Source organism: Mesoplodon bidens (assembly GCF_964165515.1).
Source record: "Mesoplodon bidens genome assembly, chromosome: 11".
NCBI classification, from domain to species: domain Eukaryota; kingdom Metazoa; phylum Chordata; class Mammalia; order Artiodactyla; family Ziphiidae; genus Mesoplodon; species Mesoplodon bidens.
This window is the reverse complement of record NC_138167.1, coordinates 18400601-18425943: the sequence shown is the minus strand read 5'-3', so window position 1 is coordinate 18425943 and position 25343 is coordinate 18400601. Positions and strand designations below refer to the sequence as shown.

Genomic DNA, 25343 nt, shown 5'->3' with positions numbered 1-25343 from the left:
TTTCTAGGTCAATAAAATAGTTTTTTGGGTTTTTTTTTTTTTTGCTAAAAATGGAGATTATAATAGCTTACAATACAGTATTCATCACTGAGAAAAGAGAGATGTATATGTCCTTATTGTGACAAAGTGTCATAACTTAGTATAAAAATGATAGCTTATATTGTGCCTTATTGTTTATAAAACATAGAGACATAATTAATTTTAAGCAGTATAACTCTGTGAGGTGATAACTGTGCTATATTAGTAACCAATGTTTGATCCATTCTCCCCCACCCTCCCCCCCACACACTACCACCACCAAAACACACATATACAAACAAACAAAAAGAGCAAAAGCCCTTTCTTTGATAAATTCCTCAGATTTCATTAGACTAAAACTATATCTAATCTTTTAATCCATCTTGTTTGCTTTTTAACAGTTAAGAACATTAAGAATGCCATTCAATTAAAATATAAACTCATTCAGCTCAGTATTTTATTTTTGACATGATTCTCGTTCTTGATAACATAGAAGTGTCAAATTGGCTAGTGGCACTGTGTTTTCAGACCAGAGACCTCGAAATGTGATGTAACCTTATGAATTTGTAGCCTAACCCTCAGAATTCTAGGTTCATATTTTTGTTGCCACAGCAAACATGGAATCTCATCTTAGTATTAAACTCACACTAACTAAGGTCATCAAACTGAAGTATAAGCCCAGAGGAGCAATATGTTGTTTTATTTGAATAGATGTAACTGTTAATGATACTGAACAACTCTATTGCCCAGTAAACGTGCTCTTCACTGTAGAAAGCTCCAGTAGAAGGCCAACTTTAGTCATAATGTTGATAGGAAAGTATGGAAGCAGAAAAAGTATTTAATAAAACAGGCTAAGATAATATCTTGCTTGTAACTCTATGATAGATGTCTGTTTTCCATGAGAACTGAACAAGTCATTCTGTTGGAATACCATGTGAATCAGATACTGTATCAGGTTTAACTATACTATAACAGGCCAAAATAATACTAGCTTAAACATGGAAAAAGAATATTTTTCACTCATGCAACAGTTCAAACATTGCTCATGGGGTAGCTCTGCGGTATGAAGTCCATGGCTTGTTCTCTTATTTATTGTACTGCTTTCCACAAAGCGTGGCTTCCATCTCATGGCATTAGGTACCTTCTCCAGCTCCCATGTCCCCACTCCAGCCAGTGCAAAGGGCAGAAGCTGGGAGAGCTACAACTTTTTAAACAGTACAGTTTCACTAATAATTTATTTTTGATCTGTTTTCAAAGAACATATTTAAACCTATTTATATAATCAGCTCATACCAACCCTTCACATTTTTTCTAATATATTAAAGATAACATTTGCTGACTACACAAACCTCAAACAATGTAGAAGTATATGAAACAGAAACTAAAAGTTATCTGCCTACACTCATACCCTCCTATAATCCCACTCTGCAGAGGTGATTACTGTTAACAATTAGGTACCTATTTTTCCAGAACTAGATACAGGTATAAATATATTATGTATTCATAAATAAATATGTGTATACATCTATTTGTATCTAGATATCAATATGTAATATGCAGGATGTGAGAGTATCTGTATAATATATGCTATGATATATATATATATATATATGTGATATGTACTACATAATATATCATGTATGGGGGGGTAAATATTTTATAGACTATGTTCTACCGATAAATATAACAAAAAGTCATGGCCATCTTTCTTCCATACTTTCAGACCTGCATCATATTTCATTAAACTGGATGCACCATATTTTATTTATGTTTCCCACTAATGAACATTTAAGTTTGTCTACAATGCTTCACAGTTTTAGGCAATGCTACAGTAAACTTTTTTGTGTGCACAAAGTTGCCCCAAATGAATTATTCGTGTAATCAGTTCCATTACCAGTATATGGTATTTTACTTCCACTTATTTGTTTCTTTTTGAACATTTTTCACCTGAGAGATTGTCTGTACATTCTGATGCTCTCTGAGTTGGTTAATGGAAGGCTTAAAACTTTAAAAATTGACTTATCTGAGTTAAGCTCTGAATAAGCATCAGTGAGACTTGTAATCTGAAACTATTAATTGTCTCAATTTAATAAATTCTGTCAGAAAAAAAATTATGCAAGGTGTCAGAAGACCTTGGTAGTCTCAATCCCATTTTGTATTATTCTGTTCCCTTGGGCAAGTCATTTTCCTCTTTGTGCCTTAGCTTTTTAATCTTTAAGGTAGCTACAGTAATGTCTGCCCTACTCACTTCATGAGGAGATTGTAAAAGTTAGGTGGAATGAGTCTGTGCATTTCTAAAGAAGTAAGATTATTGTATAATATATCATTATTACTTGTTAAATGTATCAGCCCATTTTGAAAATTTAGAATGTGATATAATGATAAGGATTTCAGGAATTTATCTATTTTTAGGTCACTGTACTTCTGACCATACAAGACATTTGCATTATTTGTTTTTCATTTTTGGGTGGAGAGAAAATTTCATAACATTTCTTAATTTCCAGAGGTCTAAAAGTTACCATTCTAGTAGAAATCTCTAGGCCAGGAGTCATCCCAAATGTATATTCCATAGGCTTATTGTTAGAGTGGTTTAGGAAGCTTTCTGTTCTCAACCTGTAGATCACAGACTCTGGATACACCCCAGGAGGAAGGATGTCTATCAAAAGCCCTGACAGACAGAAAAGTGGAAAGGCTATCAACAGTGTCAAAAATTGAGATGCTTTTAAAAAATGAAATATTTGCTAAACCTTCATATTAAAAGTGGGAAATAAAAGAGAGCATTTGAACTGGTCTTAAGTGGCTTATATGAATGCCCCTCTTCCAGATCCCTACTTTTTAATACTTTCATCATTTTGGATGCTTTTCTCTGTGCCATTCATTTCTTCATAAGACACAGAGGCAAAATTTAGATAGTACTCTGATATAGATGTACATATAGAAGCAGTTCCTTAATTAATGATTCTCTTTGAGCAGCTTAAAATGAGTTATTATGCAATAATTAAATGATGCCTTGGTCGTAATGCTGGAATACAGAAGGAAAAGGAAACTTGTTTGATTTATTGTCACCTTTTCAGGGATACTCAGATTTCTTAGATAATTAATCCAGGAATTTTCGTTTGTGCTAGAATTCCTTAGATTTATGGGCAAAGAGGTGAAGAAAGAATGCTGTATTTTTTATATGCAGAAGCGTCTTCCCACTTTGAAAGATATTTCTTAAAGAGTTTATAAATTAATCTCTTACTAAACTAGCCAACAAGGTAACTATTAAATTAAGTAGGGTAAAGTTGGGTTTTTTTGTTGCTTGTTTTTTAAATTAATTAATTAATTTATTTTTGGCTGTGTTGGGTCTGCGTTGCCCATTGCTGCGCGCAGGCTTTCTCTAGCTGCGGTGAGCGAGGGCTACTCTTTGTTGTGGTGTGCGTGCTTCTCATTGTGGTGGCTTCCCTTGTTGCAGAGCATGGGATCTAGGCGTGTGGGCTTCAGTAGTTGCGGCACGCAGACTCTGGTTGTGACATGCAGACTCAGTAGTTGTGGCTTGCGGGCTCTAGAGTGCAGGCTCAGTAGTTGTGACACATGGGCTTAGTTGCTCCGTGGCATGTGGGATCTACCTGGACCAGGGATCGAACCCGTGTCCCCTGCATTGGCATGCAGATTCTTAACCACTGCACCACCAGGGAATTCCAGTAGGGTAAAGTTTTCATTTGCATTGCTACATTAAGAAGACAAAAAAAGTTTTTTATTTTAAAAAGGTCTCTTACTGAAAAATTTAGCCCATGACAAAGCAGTTAAGAACTAAAAATCTCCTAAAAATATCTTCTTTTAAAATAGCTGTATAGTCAAACAAGAGATAATTTATTAATTCTACTTTCTCAAATAAAATCCATGAAATATTTATATTCATTACTTATTTTATGAGAGTTACTACACAATGTTAGCATTTCTCATAAAAAATTTCAAATATTAATGTCATATTATACTATTCTAGTAAATCTAGGAAGGGTTTACAGATTTTCTGCATTTAGAAACCCCTTCACCTTTATTAAGTACACCATATCAATTGTTCTGAACGTCTGGTGTTCCACAAGATGATTTAGGAGACTTGTTATAAATTTAACCTCTTAAAGTGAGAGAGGAAGTAGCTGAGCTTATTGCTGTTTGAAAGCAAAGTTCAACTTGCTTGGATTTCAGAAAGTCTGAAGTGATTGGAAACAGTCACTGTGATGAAGGATTTTGTTTTTATCTTTTGTTTGTGTATAAGACATCTTTTTTAGTAGACACCTTGACCGTGCTCAGGTGCTTTAATGACATCATAATAGCAGGTTCTTGTTAGTGAATAGAAATCATTTTAAGACTTAGGAAATTCATGTTATTTACCTTTCATACCCAAGGGGTATTAAATCAATACCCAAGGGGATATGAATTGCTTTTAAAATCAAAATTTACAGAAGAGATAGATTATGGAATATTAGAAGAGAATGGTTTGATGTGTGAAAAAATGTGACAAAAGATTCTTTATCCACCTCCTTCAGGTCCTTATTTCTTAAACTCTAGGCCTCTCTTTCGCCCTCCATTTTCTATCCTTCCTTGGTATCATTGGCAGCTGATCTAAAACACCATTATTATTTGCATTAAACCTTGTACAAAAAAACTAATTTGTTCCTTATTTGTATAATTATTTGCTTACAATCGGTTTCTTCTGTAAAGCCTTAAGCTTTTGATATGGGAAGAGTGGTCTCCTGTGTTTGAAATTTGTTAAATAGAATATTGCTTCCTATATTCAGTCATTAAACATTTAACAGCCTTAAGTGGGCAAGGCACTATGCTAGAAACTGGGAATTTAAAGATGGAGTAAGACAACATTCTGCCTTTAGGATGCTCACAGTCTAGTTGGGGAGAATGGGATATAAACAGATGTTATGTAATAGAGATATGCATAGAATTTTAACAAAAGTGAGTGGAAAGAGAATGAACTCAAATCTGAGATTGACAGAGGGTGTCAGGAAAGGCTTCTTGGAGTGGGAAAGGATGATCCTAAGGATCCCTGAAGGATGATCCCTGAAGTCAAATCCAAAAGGATGAAGGGCAACTAAGCAATTGAAGAAGTTGTTGTGGTAAAAGGATACACAAACAACATTCCTGGCAGAAAAAAACAGCCCTCATGGAGGCTGGAAAACAAGAGATGGAATTAGGGTATACATGGACCTTTAAGCAGTTCGAAGTAAACTTTAAGGCAAGAAATGATAAGTGAGTAGTTGGAGGACATAAGAGGAGACCAATTCAAGGAAATATTTATAGACCCTCTATGCTGGAGGAACTGAAAAGCCACTGAAGGACTATAACTTGGGGTTGAGATCATAGTGGCATTTATCCATCCATCCATCCATTGATCGATTCATCCATGTCAAGACATACTTTTCTTGTTCACTTTGGACTTTTCAGTCCTCAACACACAGTATGTAATCAGTAAATATTTATTACAATTTAAATACAACCAATGAATATTTATTGTGTACCTATAATGAGTGCCACTGGAAGCTAAGCAGAGAATTCATTTCTTTAGCAGAGGACTGGAGCCTGGGAGACTGATTGGTAGGTTTTCCAATAGTAAGAAATGAAAACCTGGGAGTTAAATGAAGTTTGTCATTGATTGGCCATAGAGAATGAAAGGGAGGGAGAAGTCAAGGATACTTCATATTTATAGCATAGGTAACTGGGTGTCACCCAAATTAATCAAAATACCAAGAGTAGAAGTGGGTCTTGCAAGAAGGATGATGAATTAAATTAAATGTGAAAACTGAACTTCCTATGGGAGAGATGGCCAGGGCGTTGGGGGAGGGGTGGCCGTCCAAAAGCAGTGTGAGAGGTCTAGGCTGCAGTCCCTGATTTCGAATAGTTTATATATGGTACTTGGACCAAGAGTTTGGATAAGATCATTCAGATAAAGGAAATCCAATGAGAAAAGTCAAGCACCAAGGATTAGACTCCAAGGAATACCAATACCTAAGGAATGAGTGAAGGAAGGTAGAACAGCCTACTGCAGAAGTAATAAAGTCAGCATGAACAGGGTATGAGGAGAACCAGGAGAGCACATTATAAGAAAAGTCAGAGAGTGTAGATGTAATTAGAGAAGGAGGGAGTCATTAACAGTATCAGCTGTTACGCAGCAGTGTTCATTCAAATTTGGCAAATCAGAGGTCATTATTTCCAGGGAAGTTTATGGATTGAGAAGTAAAGTGTAGGAGAAGGATTTAAGATTATCATTGAAGACTAATTTCCAGCAATTTAAATGAGAAGAAAGAAAGTAAATAAATGACTCCTTTCTAAACACTAAGGAAAGTGTTTAGAGGGATTATTGGAGTCTAGATAGTTGGTTGTTTTTTTAGGATAGGAGGTACTTGTGCATATGTTTAGGGACACGGAATGAACAGATTCTTACCTTGGCAGTTGAGGTACTTAATAGACTCTAACTAACCTTCTGAATATTTCTTGATACTCTATGACATGGGTCCAACTGCAGGCTAGTTCATAAATACATTTTGTTCATTCATTTCTCTGATCCTTACTTTTGGGTTCAACCATTTATTTATTCATCAAATTATTTATTGAACATCTATCAGCAAATATTTATTTTTTATAGCTTTTTTTTTTTTTTTTGGCTGTATGTGGGCCTCTCACTGTTGTGGCCTCTCCCCTTGTGGAGCACAGGCTCCGGACGCCAGGCTCAGCGGCCATGGCTCACGGGCCCAGCCGCTCCACAGCATGTGGGATCTTCCCGAACCGGGGCACGAACCCGTGTCCCCTGCATCGGCAGGCGGACTCTCAACCACTGCGCCACCAGGGAAGCCCAGCAAATATTTATTGAACATCTACTGTGCGCTAAGCATTGTAATTTTAGAGTTCTCTCATCTTTTCTAGTTATTTTTTATTTGAAGCCTAACTCAGGACCAGCCCCTTCTCTGATTCTTTCTCCATTGATTTCAGCTCAAATAAATTCCTCCTTTCTTTGGTAATTACTGCCTTTCTTATTCATATGATTTTAATCATGTGGCTTTGATTCATTTCACTTTCCATATTTATGTCTTATTTTTGTAACTGAAAGTGTCAGGCAAGGACTGTACCTTTATTGCTTTGTGTCCTACACGTAATGTTTGACACATGTTAATTGAATGAACATAAAATGAATATATCTATTTTGAAATTTTAAATATGTATTTATATTATGCTCTAAAATAGTCAGTGATGTTTTCTAAAACTTAATACTTTCCTTGCCACAATGGTAAGAACTATAGTACTTACCATCTGTGAGATCCTGAACATTTTTAATTTGTAGAATGAGAATAACAATCTACCCTATTGAATTGTTATGAAGATTAAATGAGATTTTATACACAGACCAGTAAATATATTCATTCATATCTGCGTAGATTTGTGTGTGTATATTTATGTGTATACATATGTAAAGTATTTTAACAGTGCTAAAAGTCAACAAATATTAGTTGCCCACATTTCACATCAGTGGGAGCATAATGAATAATTCAGAATCGATGTTGGAACAATTGATGTTGAAACTCTTTGGGTAAAAAAAGGATTTTTTTTCCTTAACTACATCTGAAAATAAAATATAAGCCCAACTGTGGGTTTTTTTTTTCCTTTTCTTTTCCCCCTGTATCTCTTTTCTCCCATCAAATTGGCCATCAAGTCTGTCTCCCATATATGTTCCTTCTTATCTTCCCCTTATGATTAGTTTAGGCCATTATCATTTCCCTCTTGACTTACTGCAGTAGTTTTTAACATGTCTGTTTGTCTCCAGTCTCTCCCTCTTCCAATTGATTCTATCCCTTGCCACAAAATTGATCTAAAACACAAATCAGACTGTCACATTCCTGCTTAAAACCTTTCAGCAACTTAAGGTTGCCTTCAAAGTAAAACACAAGGCTCTGCAAGATGTGTGTCCTACCTGCTTCTTTAGCTGCATAGCTTAACATTCCCCTTCTGCATCAGATACACTGAGACTTTTAAAATATCCCTGGATGTAGGGGCCAATAACAGATAATGGCCATTGCTAGCACTGTGCTATGAATGGTAAGGGGCTCCTTCCAAGCAGAAGGAATCCACCAATTCATCTGTTGGCCTATGAAGTGAAAGAAAGCAACTTCCTTCGAAACAACTTCCTTCCTTCCTTCCTTCCTTCCTTCCTTCCTTTCTTCCCTCGAAAGTTCCAACTACATAGTGTCCTCTTTAACCCCACTTTGTCTTACACTCCTCCATGAACTCCTACAGAACTCCCTCCACCAGGAAGTTAGAGTGGTAGAGCAGGGTGTTTTCAATTCCAATCTGAGAATATGATTAATAAGGGCGATCCTGTTGCATGATGTGATGGAGGCTTACTGTGTGACTTTGGAAGACACGGAAAGTAGGTGATAAAAGGGTCCTGAAAGATAATTTGGTAGTGAAGTGCCATTTTTTTTTTTTTTTTTTTTTTTTTTTTTGCGGTACGTGGGCTTATCACTGTTGTGGCCTCTCCCATTGCGGAGCACAGGTTCCGGACGCGCAGGCTCAGTGGCCATGGCTCACGGGCCCAGCCGCTCCGCGGCATGTGGGATCTGACCGGACTGGGACACGAACTCGCATCCTCTGCATCGGCAGGCAGACTCTCAACCACTGCGCCTCTAGGGAAGCCCTGAAGTGCCATTTTTTAAGAGATACTTTAGCAAATAATCTTCCTCGATGCTCTTTCCAGGTTAAGTTCTTCTTTTCTGGAGGTTTCCAGAATGATGCCTTCTCCACTGTTCTACTTTGCTCATTGTATCACTGGATTGGTTTACACGTTTATCTCCCTCACTTTATTAGGAACTCTTCCAGGGCAGGGATTGTGTGTGTGTGTGTGTGTAGGTTTTAATTTTTATAATGCCACAAAACTTTCCAGAACTTTTATAGTAGTTCAGTGGGTGAAAGGGTTTGTGAAGTTGACCCTGGATACGAACATACTTGCTTTTGACAATCTTCCTCAGCCTACATAACCTTGTTGTTTTTCTTACTCTGTATATAGCCCCCCAAAATGACTCTTCAATAGTGTCACTGTAAATAATTATTATTGAAATATTCATTACTTTAATACTAATGTAAGTAACATGCTTTCTGAGGGGTTATTGACTATTAGATATATCATTTATATCAGCAGATACTATAAGCCGGATTGTATTCTGAAAACAGTTGATTAACATGCCTCAGTATATTTTTCAACTTTTTGAAAAATTTTAGTTTTGAGCTAGAATTTTCCATACTTGGCTTGAAAGAAGAAGCAAATTCATTTTGGAAAGCCTTAAGGAAAAACTGTTCAAATGGTTAAAACCTAGGAAAGAGTAGAAGAAATTACTTTAACTAGTTGAAAGTCAATTTGAATAACACACATGGTTGAACTTTAAACACCAGAATTTTCCATTATCTTATTTTTACTAAGTATCTCATTAGGTATTAACAAAATAAGCCTGTTGTAATATTTTAGTGCAGTTTATTGAGAGATGGCATAAATAGATGACAGTATTTACTTCATCTATGTGTGTGTATATGTATGTACGTACACATATATGTTTATACACATGTTCAGTATGGCATATGAATCACATTATAGTTATGTACATATATATGTATATCCAAAGGAAAGATAACTATATTCATTTCATTACTATATATTCATGAATGTAGGAAATGAAAAATAATAAGATTCTAATATGCATATGCAATTTTTAAGCGTTATGGAGCAGTCTGGATTTTAACTAATGAGCTCTAAATATGTGTATAATACTCAATTTGTTATTAAGAATTAGATGCTGATAGTTGGAAAGTGCCCTAAACATCTATGTGGGTGTTTGCCATCAATCCAAATTTATGAGTAAATCTGTATCCCTAGGTTAGAGTTCGGAGTCATCTTTAAGACCTGTTACTTAACCTATTTAATTAAACTTGTTAAAACTTCATTTCATATCTCTTGCCTTTTGGCATCCAAACAGCTTCAAGCCTGGATTATGAAAAGTTTCTCAGCTCCCTGATTTCTGTCTCTTTTGCCTTTATTCTGTAACCTGTGAGTTAAGCTGGTTTTCTCTCCATTCCTTCAGCATGTCACGCTCATGCTATGATACATTTCACCCTGTCTAAAACATCTGCCCCACACCTGCAAATCTTCAAGGCCAAGCTCACTCTTATTTTCACCTTTATTCTTTAAATATTGAAGCCTGGAATTAGTTCTACCTTAACTCCTGTAGCACTGATGGTCAATACTACTCAAATAAGTTCAAATAATTAGAAAAGAGAGACTTGTAGTAAACAGATAGAGACCAGGTTTGGTTTTGTTTTTTCGTTTTTATCTCGCATAACACCCAGCAGAATTCTAGTCACATGGTAGATGATATAAGTGCTTATTAATTGATTTTCAATAGGGAAAGTTAAATTATATAAAATGAATTGTCACTGTGAAGAGCACTGTAGCCTCTACACTTTTGCTTAGTTTATTTTAATATTATAGTCATTAAATAAGGAATATAAGTGAATTACATAATTTTAAGTATTTAAATTGTCGGTTCTAATAGTCATAATATTTGTTATTTCAGCTAGTTTGCATAAATACAAATTCAGCTTTTAAACATCTAAACTTCCCTTTATAAAATCAGATATAATGTTTCCTGGATTAAATATTAAAAATTCCAAATGATAAGTAAAGCCTTGTCAGGTAACATCAATATTTTCCTATTTACTCGATCTTTCTCATTAGCATATAAGCATGCTATAATTTTTACAAATGTGTACCTTTTAAGTAGTTCTCTTTATCACACATCCTCCAATAGATACTGCAAAATGCCTCACTGAACTTGTCTGTTTTAGCACTTCTCAAATGCATACAAATAGTCTGGGAATCTTGTTAAAATTTAAATTCTAATTCAGAAGGTATATGCTTGCTGCTTTGACAAAGTCTCCCAGAGCTTAGTGGCTTAAAATAGCAAACATTTGTTTGGACACAGCCGCGCTCCGGCTCAGAGTCTTTCACGTCCCTGCAATCAAGGTGTTGGCCTGAACCGTAGTCATCTCTAGGCTTGACTTGGGGAGAAATTCACTTCCAAGCTCCCTCCTTTGGTTGTTGGCAGGCCTCCTACTTGTGCTTGCTGTTGGCTGGAAGACATCAGTGAACCTCTCCATAGGGCAGCTCACAGTGTAACTGCTTGCTGGGGAAGGGTTGCAGGGGAGCAAGCAAGACAGAGCCAGAGTCTTTTTATAACCTATCTCAAAAGTAACATCACATCGCTTTTGCCTTATTCTGTTCATTAGAAGGTAGTTACTGGGTCCAGTCCACAAGGGGAGGGAATTGCATAAGGACATAAATATCAGGAAGTGGGAGTCAGTGTGGGTTCCACTGACTCTCACGTGTGCCTGCCACATTAGATTTGCGGTGGAGTCTGAAATGTTGCCTTTCTATCAAACTCCTAGGTGATGTCAGTGCCGCTCCTGAGAACTTCACTCTGAAAAGCAAGGATCTATACTTACTGCACCCAGTTCCTTTCTTTTCTTCATTGTCTGTTGATCTCACTCACTCCAGCTAGGCTCTCTCACTCACTCATTCTGCTGAAATTGCCCTTGTGGAAGTCACCGATGAGTTCTGTGTCACTAAATCCAGCATTTGAAAAAATTGATCATTCTTATTGAAAATCTTTCTTGGCCTCTGGAACACCAAATTGATATACATTTCTCCTCAGTTTTTCTGCTAGTTACCTATCTCCCTAACTATAAGAGTTAATATATCCTATAATCCAATCCTGGGACCTCCTTTTTATCTATAGTTAACTCCTACATGGTTACAGCTAAAATTCCAGATCTATGCTGACCACTCTCAAATTTCTGTCTCCTATGTGGATTTCTCCCCTATAATCCTAACATGTTTATCAAGTGCCTTAGTGAACACCTCTACTTGGATACTGATAGTAATTTCAGACTTAAAATGTCCAAAACAGAACTCTGTTCCTTCCCCTCCATCTCCCCCTTGCTACGCCCAATCTGACAGTCTTGCTTCTCATCCATGTTTGCAATTCCAACAAATAGTTCCACTCTGCAAACAGCTGTTCCAGTGAAAAACCTGGGAATCATCCTGAGTCTTCTCTTATGTAAACCATCATTAAGTCTTGTCAGTTTTACCTCTTAAATACCATATGACTTTCTCCATTCTTTATTCCAACATCACCACTCTAGTCTGGACCATCATTACGTTATTATACAAAGTTCTGCATCATTTTATTATTGATTACAGCTTCCAACCTCTAGCCCAAGTGGTTTTACTCCCTCCATCTGTTTTCCATGTTCATGGTTTCATTTATCCTGTAGGATCAAGTTTAGATTCTTTACATTGTACATAAAGCCATACACAATCTGGCCTGATTCCCTCTCCAGCCCCATTTATCTCTACTTCCCTACCTGCACTCTGCACTTGAGCAATTCAGGGACTGAGCTATGATGTAACACTCCCATTTGACTCTGAGTCTTAATGAAAATTATTTTCCTTCCTGGAGTGCTTCCCTTCTTTGCCTGGCTAGCTTTCATCTAATTCAAGATTCAGCTTAATCATGACTTCATCCTAGAGGCTGTCTTTGACCTTTTAAACTAGGTTTGGGGTACCCACAATATAGTCCATAGCACTGTATACTTCTCTATCTTAACAGCCATTGTATTTTATACTAATCATTGAATTTTCTTTAAGCTGTAAAGCCAGATCAGCAGAAGTAGATTCAGGTATTCTGAAGCCTGAAACATACAATTTTGGGGACTCTATTTAAGAATAAAAATATGAAAATTATATATATATATATATATGATCTTCATATACATTAAGTACAAAAGAGAATATTTATGAAAAGAATCACAACAAAGTAAAAAATTAAGTGAGCTGACAAATATAAAAACATATGACCCTGTGAACACACTGCTAGGGGCCCTTTCCAGAACCCAAAAGCTTAAGCTTCATTAAATTTCCAGTAAATACACCTCTTGACATGAGTCTTCTTTAAAGCTCTATTTCTGGGGGCTTCCCTGGTGGCAAGTGGTTAAGAATCCACCTGCCAATGCAGGGGACACGGGTTCGAGCCCTGGTCCGGGAAGATCCCACATGCCACGGAGCAACTAAGCTCGTGTGCCATGACTACCGAGCCTGTGCTCTAGAGTCCACGAGCCACAACTGCTGAGCCCGCGTGCCACAACTACTGAAGCCTGTGCTCCTAGAGCACAGGCTCTACAACAAGAGAAGCCACTGCAATGAGAAGCCTGGGCCCCACAACGGAGAGTAGCCCCCACTCACCACAACTAGAGAAAGCCCGCACGCAACAGCAAAGACCCAGCGCAGCCAAAAATAAGTGAATAAATAAATAAATTTATTTTTTTTTTAAAAGTTATTTCTAGTGTCAACAGTAGTGTTTAACACAAAGCAGGTACTCAGTAAATATATATATTTTTCTGGTCAATTGATTTTTTCTTTTTAACATCTTTATTGGAGTATAATTGCTTTACAATGTTGTGTTAGTTTCTGTTGTATAAAAAAGTGAATCAGCTATACATCTACATATATCCCCATATCCCCTCCCTCTTGCGTCTCCCTCCTACCCTCCCTATCCCACCCCTCTAGTTGGTCACAAAGCACCCAGCTGATCTCCCTGTGCTAGGCGGCTGCTTCCCACTAGCTATCTGTTTTACATTTAGTAGTGAATATATGTCCATGCCACTCTCTCACTTCATCCCAGCTTACCCTTCCCCCTCCCCAGGTCCTCAAGTCCCTTCTCTACATCTGCGTCTTTACTCCTGTCCTTCCCCTAGGTTCTTCAGAACCACTTTTTTCTTTTAGATTCCATATATATGTGTTAGGATACGGTATTTGTTTTTCTCTTTCTGACTTACTTCACTCCGTATGACAGACTCTAGGTCCATCCATGTCACTGCAAATAACTCAATTACATTTCTTTTTATGGCTGAGTAATGTTCCATTTATATATGTGCCACATCTTCTTTATCCATTCATCTGTGGATGGACACTTAGGTTGCTTCTATGTCCTAGCTATTGTAAATAGTGCTGCAGTGAACACTGTGGTACATGACCCTTTTTGAATTTTGGTTTTCTCAGGGTATATGCCCAGTAGTGGGATTACTGGTTTGTGTGGTAGTTCTATTTTTAGTTTTTTAAGGAACCTTCATACTGTTCCCCATAGTGGCTGTATAAATTGACATTCCCACCAAAAGTGCAAGAGTGTTCCCTGTTCTCCACACCCTCTCCAGCATTTATTGTTTGTAGATTTTTTTTTTTTTTTTTTTTGTGGTACGTGGGCCTCTCACTGTCGTGGCCTCTCCCACTGTGGAGCACAGGCTCCGGACGCGCAGGCCCAGTGGCCATGGCTCACGGGCCCAGCCGCTCCACGGCATGCGGGATCCTCCCAGACCGGGGCACAAACCCACGTTCTCCGCATCGGCAGGTGGACTCTCAACCACTGCGCCACCAGGGAAGCCCTGTTTGTAGATTTTTGATCATGGCCATTCTGACTGGTGTGAGATGATATCTCATTGTGGTTGTGATTTGCATTTCTCTAATGATTAGTGATGTTGAGCATCCTTTCATGTGTTGGATGGCAATATGTATATCTTTGGAGAAATGTCTATTTAGGTATTAGCCCATTTTTGGATTGGATTGTTTGTTTTTTTGGTATTGAACTGTGTGAGCAGCTTGTATATTTTGGAGATTAATCCTTTGTCAGTAGCTTTGTTTGCCAATGTTTTCTCCCATTCTGAGGGTTGGCTTTTTGTCTTGTTTATGGTTTCCTTTGCTGTGCAAAAGCTTTTAAGTTTCATTAGCTACCATTTGTTTACATTTGTTTTTATTTCCATTTCTCTAGGAGGTGGGTCAAAAAGGATCTTACTGTGATTTATATCATAGAGTGTTCTGCCTATGTTTTCCTCTAAGGGTTTTATAGTGCCAGGCAATACATTTAGGTCTTTAATCCATTTTGAGTTTATTTTTGTGTATGGTGTTAAGGAGTGTTCATTCTTTTAAATGTAGCTGTCCAGTTTTCCCAGCACCACTTACTGAAGAGGCTGAGTTTTCTCCATTGTATATTCTTGCCTCCTTTATCAAAGATAAGATAACCATATGTGTGTGGGTTTATCTCTGGGCATTCTATCCTGTTCCATTCATCTGTATTTCTGTTTTTGTGCCATTACCATACTGTCTTGATTACTGTTGCTTTGTAGTATAGTCTGAAGTCAGGGAGCTGGATTCCTCCAGCTCCACTTTTCTTTCTTAAGACTGCTTTGGCTATTCAGGGTCTTTTGTGTTTCCATACAAATTGTGAAACTTTTTGTTCTAGTCCTGTGAAAAATGCCATTGCTAGTTTGATGGGGATTGCATTGAATTGTAGATTGCTTTGGGTAGTAGAGTCATTTTCACAATATTGATTCTTCCAATCCAAGGACATGGTATATCTCTCCATCTGTTTGTATCATCTTTAATTTCTTTCATCAGTGTCTTATAGTTTTCTGCATACAGTTCTTTTGTGTCCGTAGGTAAGTTTATTCCTAGGTATTTTATTCTTTTTGTGGCCGTGGTAAATGGGAGTGTTTCCTTAATTTCTCTTTCAGATTTTTCATCATTAGTGTATAGGAATGCAAGAGATTTCTGTGCATTAGTTTTGTATGCTGCTATTTTACCAGATTCATTGATTAGCTCTAGTAGTTTTCTGGTAGCATCTTTATGATTCTCTATGTATATTATCATGTCATCTGCAAACAGTGACAGTTTTACTTCTTCTTTTCTGATTTGGATTCCTTTTATTTCTTTTTCTTCTCTGGTTGCTGTGGCTAAAACTTCCAAAACTATGTTGAATAATAGTGGTGAGAGTGGGCAACCTTGTCTTGTTCCTGATCTTAGTGGAAATGGTTTCAGTTTTTCACCATTGAGAACAATGTTGGCTGTGGGTTTGTCATATATGGGCTTTATTATGTTGATGTAAGTTCCCTCTATGCCTACTTTCTGGAGGGTTTTTATCATAAATGGGTGTTGAATTTTGTCAAAAGCTTTTTCTGCATCTATTGAGATGATCATTTGGTTTTTTTCCTTCAGTTTGTTAATATGGTGTATCACATTGATTGATTTGCTTATATTGAAGAATCCTTGCATTCCTGGAATAAACCCCACTTGATCATGGTGTATGATCCCTTTAATGTGCTGTTGGATTCTGTTTGCTAGTATTTTGTTGAGGATTTTTGCATCTATGTTCATCAGTGATATTGGCCTGTAGTTTTCTTTTTTTGTGAAATCTTTGGTTTTGGTATCAGGGTGATGGTGGCCTCATAGGATGAGTTTCGGAGTGTTCCTCCCTCTGCTATATTTTGGAAGAGTTTGAGAAGGATAGGTGTTAGCTCCTCTCTAAGTGTTTGATAGAATTCATTGGTGAAGCCATGTGGTCCTGGGCTTTTGTTTGTTGGAAGATTTTTAATCACAGTTTCAATTTCATTGCTTGTGATTGGTCTGTTTATATTTTCTATTTCTTCCTGGTTCAGTCTTGGAAGGTTGTGCTTTTCTAAGAATTTGTTCATTTCTTCCAGGTTGTCCATTTTATTGGCATATAGTTGCTTGTAGTAATTTCTCATTATCCTTTGTATTTCTGCAGTGTCAGTTGTTACTTCTCCTTTTTCATTTCTAATTCTGTTGATTTGAGTCTTCTCCCTTTTTTTCTTGATGAGTCTGGCTAGTGGTTTATCCATTTTGTTTATCTTCTCAAAGAACCAGCTTTTAGTTTTATTGATCTTTGCTATTGTTTACTTCATTTCTTTTTCATTTATTTCTGATCTGATCTTTATGATTTCTTTCCTTCTGCTAACTTTGGGGTTCTTTTGTTCTCTTTCTGTAATTGCTTTAGATATAAGGTTAGGTTGTTTATTTGAGATGTTTCTTGTTTCTTGAGGTAGTATTGTATTGCTATAAACTTCCCTCTAGAACTCCTTTTGCTGCATTCTGTAGGTTTTGGGTCATCGTGTTTTCATTTTCATTTGTTTCTAGGTATTTTTCATTTCCTCTTTGATTTCTTCAGTGATCTCTTGGTTGTTTAGTAGTGTATTGTTTAGCCTCCATGTGTTTGTATTTTTGACAGTTTTTTTTTCCTGTAATTGGTATCTAGTCTTATAGCATTGTGGTGGGAAAAGATACTTGATACGATTTCAATTTTCTTAAATTTACCAGGGCTTGATTTGTGACCCAAGATATGATCTATCCTGGAGAGTGTTCCATGAGCACTTGAGAAGACAGTGTATTCTGTTTTGTTTTCTTTTTGATGGAATGTCCTTTAAGTATCAATTAAGTCCATCCTGTTTAGTGTGTCATTTAAAGCTTATGCTTCCTTATTTATTTTCATTTTGGATGATCTGTCCACTGGTGAACATGGGGTGTTAAAGTGCCCTACTATTATTGTGTTATGTTTATTTCTTCTTTTATGGCTGTTAGCATTTGCCTTATGGATTGAGGTGTTCCTATGTTGGGTGCATACATTTTTTTTTTTTTTTTTTTTTTTTTTTTTGTGGTACGTGGGCCTCTCACTATTGTGGCCTCTCCCATTGCGGAGCACAGGTTCTGATCGCGCAGGCTCAGTGGCCATGGCTCACAGGCCCCACTGCTCCACAGCATATGGGATCTTCCTGGACCAGGGCAAGAACCTGTGTCCGTTGCATCGGCAGGCGGACTCTCAACCACTGCGCCACCAGGGAAGCCAGGGTGCATAAATATTTACAATTGTTATATCTTCTTCTTGGATTGGTCCTTTGATCATTATGTAGTGTCCTTCTTTGTGTCTTGTAATAGTCTTTATTTTAAAGTCTATTCTGTCTGATATGAGAATTCCTACTCCAGCTTTCTTTTGATTTCCATTTGCATGGAACATCTTTTAGCATCCCCTCAATTTCAGTTTGTATATGTCCCTAGGTCTGAAGTGGATCTCTTGTAGACAGCATATATACAGGTCCTTTTTTTTGTATCCATTCAACCAGTCTATGAGTCTTTGTCTTTTGGTTGTAGCATTTAATCCATTTACATTTAAGGTAGTTATCAATATGTATGTTCCTATTACCATTTTCTTAATTGTTTTGTGTTTGTTATTGTAGGTATTTTCCTTCTCTTGTGTTTCCTGCCTAGAGAAGTTCCTTCAGCATTTGTTGTAAAGCTGGTTTGGTGGTGCTGAATTCTCTTAGCTTTTGCTTGTCTGTAAGGTTTTAATTTCTCCATTGAATCTGAATGAGATCCTTGCTGGTTAGTGTAATCTTGGTTGTAGGTTTTTCCCTTTCATCATTTTAAATATGTCCTGCCACTCCCTTCTGGCTTGCAGAGTTTCTGCTGAAAGATCAGCTGTTAACTGATTTCTTTTACCGTGCTCCTTCATCTGCTGTGTGTTTCTCTGTCTTCCCATTTTGCTTAATTTACTGTGTTTGGGGTCTCCTTTTCGCAGGCTGCAGGTTCATAGTTCCCGTTGTTTTTGGTATCTGCCCCCAGTGGCGAAGGTTGTTTCAGTGGGTTGTGTATGCTTCCTGGTGGAGGGGACTGGTACCTGTGTTCTGGTGGATGAGGCTGGAGCTTGTCTTTTTGGTGGGCAGGACCGCGTCCGGTGGTGTGTTTGGGGGTGTCTATGAACTTATTATGATTTTAGGCAGCCTCTCTGCTAATGGGTGGGGTTGTGTTCCTGTCTTGCTAGTTGTTTTGCATGGACTCTAGCACGGGAGCTTGCTGGTTGTTGAGTGGAGCTGGGTCTTAGCGTTGAGACAGCGATCTCTGGGAGAGCTCTCGCCGTTTGATATTACGTGGGGCTGGGAGGTCTCTGGTGGTCCAGTGTCCTGAATCTGACTCTCCCACCTCAGAGGCTGAGGCCTGACACCCGGCCAGAGCACCAAGGCCCTGTCAGCCACACGGCTCAGAAGAAAAGGCAGAAAAAAAAGAAATAAATAAGTAAAATAAAAGTTATTAAAATAAAAAATGTATTATTAAAATAAAAAAATTTAAAAAGTAATTTAAAAAAAAGATAGCAACCAAACCAATAAGCAAATCCACCAATGATAACAAGCATTAATAACTATACTAAGATAAACATAAATATCAGAAACTAGTCAGTCACATACAGCAAACGCCAAGCCTACAGTTGTTCCCAAAATCCACCACCTCAATTCTGGGTTGATTCATTGTCTATTCAGGTATTCCACAGATGCAGGGTACATCAAGTTGATTCTGGAGATTTAATCCGCTGCTTCTGAGACTGCACGGAGAAATTTCCCTTCCTCTTCTTTGTTGGCACAGCTTCTGGAGTTCAGCTTTGGATTTGGCACCGGAGGTGGGGAGGGGTATGGAATGCGGGGCAAGCTTGCAGGCAGCAGAGGCCGGTGTGATGTTGCACCAGCCTGAGGCATGCTGTGTGTTCTCCTGGGGAAGTTGTCCCTGGATCACCGGGCCCTGGCAGTGGTCAGCTGCACAGTCTCCCAGAAGGGGAGGTGTGGATAGTGACCTGTGATTGCACACAGGCTTCTTGGTGGCGGCAGCAGCAGCCCCAGCGTCCCAGGCCCGTCTCTGGGGTCCGTGCTGTTAGCCTCGGCTCGCACCCGTCTCTGGAGCTCCTTTAAGCAGCACTTTTAATCCCCTCTCCTCGTGCACCAGGAAACAAAGAGGGAAGAAAAAGTCTCTTGCCTCTTCGGCAGGTCCAGACTTTTTCCCGGACTCCCTCCCGGCTACCTGTGGCGCACTAGTCCCTTCAGGCTGTGTTCATGCCGCCAACCCCAGTCCTCTCCCTGCGCTCCGACCGAAGCCCAAGCCTCAGCTCCCAGCCCCGCCCACCCCGGCGGGTGAGCAGACAAGCCTCTCGGGCTGGTGAGTGCAGGTCGGCACCGATCCTCTGTGCGGGAATCTCTCCGCTTTGCCCTCCGCACCCCTGTTGCTGTGCTCTCCTCCGCTACTCCGAAGCTTCCCCCTCCGCCACCCGCAGTCTCCGCCCACGAAGGGGCTTCTAGTGTGTGGAAACCTTTCCTCCTTCACGGCTCCCTCCCACTGGTGCAGGTCCCGTCCCTATCCTTTTGTCTCTGTTTATTCTTTTTTCTTTTGCCCTACCGAGGTACGTGGGGAGTTTCTTGCCTTTTGGGACGTCTGAGGTCGTATGCCAGCGTTCAGTAGGTGTTCTGTAGGACTTGTTCCACGTGTAGATATATTTCTGATGTATTTGTGGCGAGGAAGGTGATCTCCACGTCTTACTCCTCCGCCATCTTGAAGGTCCTCTGATCAATTGATTTTTGACAAGGGTGCCAAGACTATTCAGTGTGGAAAAGAGTAGTATTTTCAACAATAGTGCTGGGACCACGTTTTGCTTATTGAGAAACAGCAGAGTTGGTGTGACGCCAGGACCCGGAGGCCCAGGGCCCTTTGTGGCCAGGGAGCTTTGGTCGCAACTCGCTGCTTCCACAGGTGGCCATGGCAGCGCGGGCCTCTCGAGCGCAGGGGATCCCTCAGTAAATATTTTTGAATGAATATATTAACTATTGTTTTCAGTTATATTTCCATACATTTGACATTCAACAAGCTTTTCACAAATTATAGTTCTACACAAAGCTTTGTATATTAGAAAATTGTTCTTATATCAATAATTATTTTACAGTTTTGCTATGGTTATATTTCAAACAACTAACAGTGTTCATATCTGTTAGCATATCACTGGGCTCTGTGCAAAAAGTCTGAGGTACGTCTTTACTAAGAGGAAAAAATTCTTTATTCACATCAAAAACGTACATTATAATCTTCTGTATGTGAATATATGTTTGTGTGTCTCTCTATATTTTTATAGATCATCTATATTAAAAGTTTAATTTTAAATTACTAAAATTTTAGTTTTTTAGATATTCCCACAAAGAGAAATCCCTTGGGGAAAAACCATCTATTTTCTGCTTTCCTTATAGTATATATTTTTAAACATTTGTCTCTGGAATAATAGAGATACCAATATTTTATATAACTTTAAAAAATGCATTAAATGTTTTCTTTATGATGAATTTGTCCACAGGTTATTTGAATCAAGACTGTAACATAGCATTAAAAAGATAAGCTACTTGGCCTAAATCTTTAGAGTTTACTTTGTTAAAATAGAATTAAGTTTAGTTAAGTTCCTTTTATAATAACATTATATATTTGCTGAGGAGTTGGTATGCTCATATCAAGATTATCAGGTGTGTGTGTGTGTGCGTGTGTGTGTGTGTGTTATAAAGTGCAGCCCTCTGATCAATGCGCACTCTTTCCTCCCATTTTCCTAAATACATCATGAAAAAAGGATGAGGTTTCCGCCTTAATTGCTTGTGCCTTTTATTCACATTCCTCTCTCAGCCAGAATTGTGAAAAGAGTGTTAGTAAAAAGCTGCACAATAGAGCTTTTCATTAGGCCTCAGAAAGGCACACAAAAGAAGGCTTTTGGAAAGAGTGAATGCATGAGTTTAATTTGCAGGTGGAGAGTAGATAAAAGGTGCTGACGCCTCTATTATTCTCTTACGTAGGTGACCCTTACCCTGTACAGCTGATCCCAACTACCATGGCAGCTGCTGCTGCAGCAACACCAGGCTTAGGCCCACTCCAACTGCAGGTAAGTCGGGAAACAATACACCAGAGACAAAGGTTAAGTAAATATCGAAAACAGCTATTATCGTGTTAACGCAAAATAAAACTGACTAGTGATATTTGTCTCACATTTTTTGTTTTTGAATTTATGTCTACTGATTCTTAACCCAAAGTTGGTTCTTTTAATTTTTAGCCCTGTTTTCTGTACTAAAGACAGTTTATTGTAATTTTTTTATTGCCTGGTATGATTTAACAAAATGAGCTGTAGTTTTGCTTTGCTTACTGTATGCCATAATTTCATCACAGAATGGTCCTCACCAAGATAAAAAGAACAAAAAAACTACAAAAGATATTCAGATACTTATGGATCAAGATAGCTTACAAAAATTACATTTAAAATTGTTCAAGATGCCCAGTGTTTTTGAAGCACTCTTTATTCTCCTGCTAATGCCAGCTCAGTTGGATAAGCAAGGATAAGTAGACCAAATAAGCAGGTGCCTAAATGAGCACAACTTTATCCAGACATCCTAATTAAGACCTTTTTTAGCTCGGCAGAAGACATATTCCCATATATCCGTGAATGTCAGTGCTAACTTTACCAGATGTCCAAGTGATTTTAGAAATTTTGTCTCTGGAGTTGGAACGAATATCAATTAGATTATATTAAAGTTATCTTTCATTAACTGTTTAAATCTTTGAATCAGCATCCTACTACCCTAGTTTCTGTTGTTATGGACTTTATAGTTACACAGGTAATGGGAATAACAAATCATCCAATAATAGGATTAATCTCCCCTTGTGAGAAGTTTTATATTTTCCTTTGCCTGAAAGACGCAGTATGCCGTTAAAGCCAAGTATAAAGCACTCATGCTTAATAAAATTAAGTTGTATTCATGAAAGTGCATTGTCATGACAGATGAACCTAGCCTATAAGGAAAATATAGTTTTAAATTGTAGCATCAAGAGACAGTTACATCTGGTCAGCACAGAGAGTTGTCAGACCTGGTGGGGTTCTGAGACACCAGTTGAGTCTCACAGGAGGAACTGAGACATACTGTGTTCTACAGAGGTTAATCACACCCATTCCTATTCTGCCTTTTCTCTGAAAGCTACAGTGTTAGTGTCTGTTTCTTTGAGCTGGAAATAACCTTGGAAATAACCTGTTGGAGCCATGGGGACAATAAAAGTAACAACATTTGTTAGCTTTTGAAATCTGAGAAATAACTACAATACAGAGAAGTGGCTATAATAAGTAAAACTAAAAAGAGTAGTGGGATTAAAGGAAGAGGGAAGAATATCCAGCAATAGATTTGAATGTGGAAAATAGGAGGTTTAGAGATCTAAGCTGTCAGTTCTCAAAACAAATTAGACATTCTCATTTCCTTTCACCATTGGATTAGTGGTGAGAGGGAGTGAGGGCAAGTTGGAGGCATCTCCTATGTTTCATTGTAGAATTCTAGTAGAAGGTAGCTTTGTTAGGCAGCAGTCCAAACTTATTTTTCTATAAAGATAGTATTAGACTGTTTGACACAAATTAAGTTTTATTTCTGCCCTTATAATGTGATATCAGATTCTGTTAAAATTTAAAGATACAAAACAATTTGTTGATCAGAAAACAAGGAAAAAGACACCAAACATATCTGCTTTTGCCTCAACTATAATTTGATCTATAAATGGGATATTTTGTGTATTTTGTGTAAGTGGCATTGTACCCATTAATATAAATGAGTTTTGTTAGGATCTCAGTAAATCAACGCTGCGGTACAACAAGAAAACTAATAATCTTAACTCTTTCATGATAAGCCATTGGCTACTATTAAAACACAAACACAAAACCACACACACACACACACACGGACTTTTTGCTCATGAGTAGAAAACAATACTCAAACCCAAACACATATTCCAAATGCATGTCATGGCAGAGAATCTGGCTTTTCTTTTAGTGGACTTACTCTCACCTTTCCTAGGGTGCCTACACCAACCTACTTTCCTACTCCTATTCCTAACACTGTATTCACAGATCCCTAATCTTGACTTCACCTTTCCCCCAGCTGCAAAGGAGACCTGTAATACTCTCCCTCCCCTTGCATTAAAATAGCATCCAAATTCTTTTCTTCTCCACAAACCTTCCCAGACAGGTCAGAGAAAAGCTAACTACAATGCCTAGTCAGAAGTCTTATCTTAACGCTAACCCAGCATTCACCCCAATCTTGTGAACCTACTTCTGAGAAGTTTCATCTCAGTGGAGTATAATGTATGAGCCAGTTTTAATTTTCTCCATACTCTGCTTTGAATTATACTGCTAAATCTCCATTTTCCATCGCTTAATGATACCTGAAGTAGTCTTCACTTTTGAGTCCTTTTTAGTTACTAAGATTCTCTTTCAATTACTGAGATGCAGTCCTAGGTTCTTATGCTAGTTTCTCTGGTAAGGCTTTCACACAAAGATTTCTCATTTAATTCTTATTACAACACTTTTTGTTATGTATTAATAACTCCATTTGACAAAGAAGAAATCTGGATCACAGAGTCCAAAATCCATGGTTTTAAAGCAATTATACTTGCTTTTCCAAGTACAGGAGATTTTATTTTAAACTTTGGAGACATTGCCCTTCTTAGGACATTTGCTAACTTAGTAACCTGCTAATACAATTATAACAATAATGCTGATTAATTGGTACTAATACAAATCCTCTATATGCAATACTGAAGGAGACAGCAGTATTCATGACGGCTATCTACTTCACACTCTGCATTGTCTATTTCATACCTCTTTACACAGATGCATGTTAATTCAGTCTTCTCTTTTTGAACATCTAGATCCAAGAAAGGACCCTATAAATATATTTCTACTCATGGTTGACTTTGTTTACCTACCATTTGTGTTTTCTTTTGAAATAATCATTTACATGCAATTGTTCACACTTGGATAATATTAAGTAAAACCAATAACCAGGGCTTTTATTAAAGAAGAAATAATGATTACAATTGTCTTAAAAGAAAACCAAAATGACATGTTTTAAATTAAACCACTATTTATTACTTTATCACTTCATGTTCCTGGATAAAATAATAAAACACTTACTATGCAAAAAAAATACATTAAAAAATCACCTTACTCTGCATACTTTTAGGAGCAGTTAAAATAGTATAAGCATTGTCAAATATTTATTTTTTATTTATATAGAGAAAATGGCTTAATCTGGATTATGTATATAAAACATACAAATTAACATGTTGTGCCCAGGCACCATTTTATTTCTTTCTTTTATAACAAAATATCTATCCTTGTCTCCTCTGAGCTTTTTCCAGAGCTTTTAAGTCTTTCTTGAGCTTCAGATCCATATAGCCAACTATTTGTTGGCTACCAAGAGGAAATACAGACGTTACATGCACGATAAACTGACTACAAGATGGGCCTCACCAATTCTCTTCCTTGCCCCCAGACCTGTTCATCTTCTGGCCTTAGCAAATGGCTTAACCCCAGAAACCATGAGCACTATGTTCAACTTCTCTTCTTCCCTCTTCTTCTGGACCTATTCATTCATTATCTATCTATTCATTCTACCTACTAAATACATCAAAAATCCATCTGTTCCTTTGCCCGATACTGTCACTCAGTGGGTCAGGCTACCCTCATTGCTTCCATAATTTACCACAGTAGCCCTGAACTGCCCTTTCTTTC

At 37.8% G+C, this 25343-nt stretch overlaps 1 protein-coding gene across 10 annotated transcripts in view; it reads left to right on the top strand.

Moving 5' to 3' along the window:
• Window positions 1–25343, top strand: part of SOX5 (SRY-box transcription factor 5) — a 1022130-nt gene that overhangs the window by 894945 nt on the left and 101842 nt on the right. For all 10 annotated transcript variants that reach the window (XM_081248196.1, XM_081248197.1, XM_081248195.1 and 7 more), the window contains one exon: window positions 21595–21680. In XM_081248196.1, the coding sequence (XP_081104322.1) occupies window positions 21595–21680 (86 nt within the window). The remainder of the gene's footprint in view (window positions 1–21594; window positions 21681–25343) is intronic.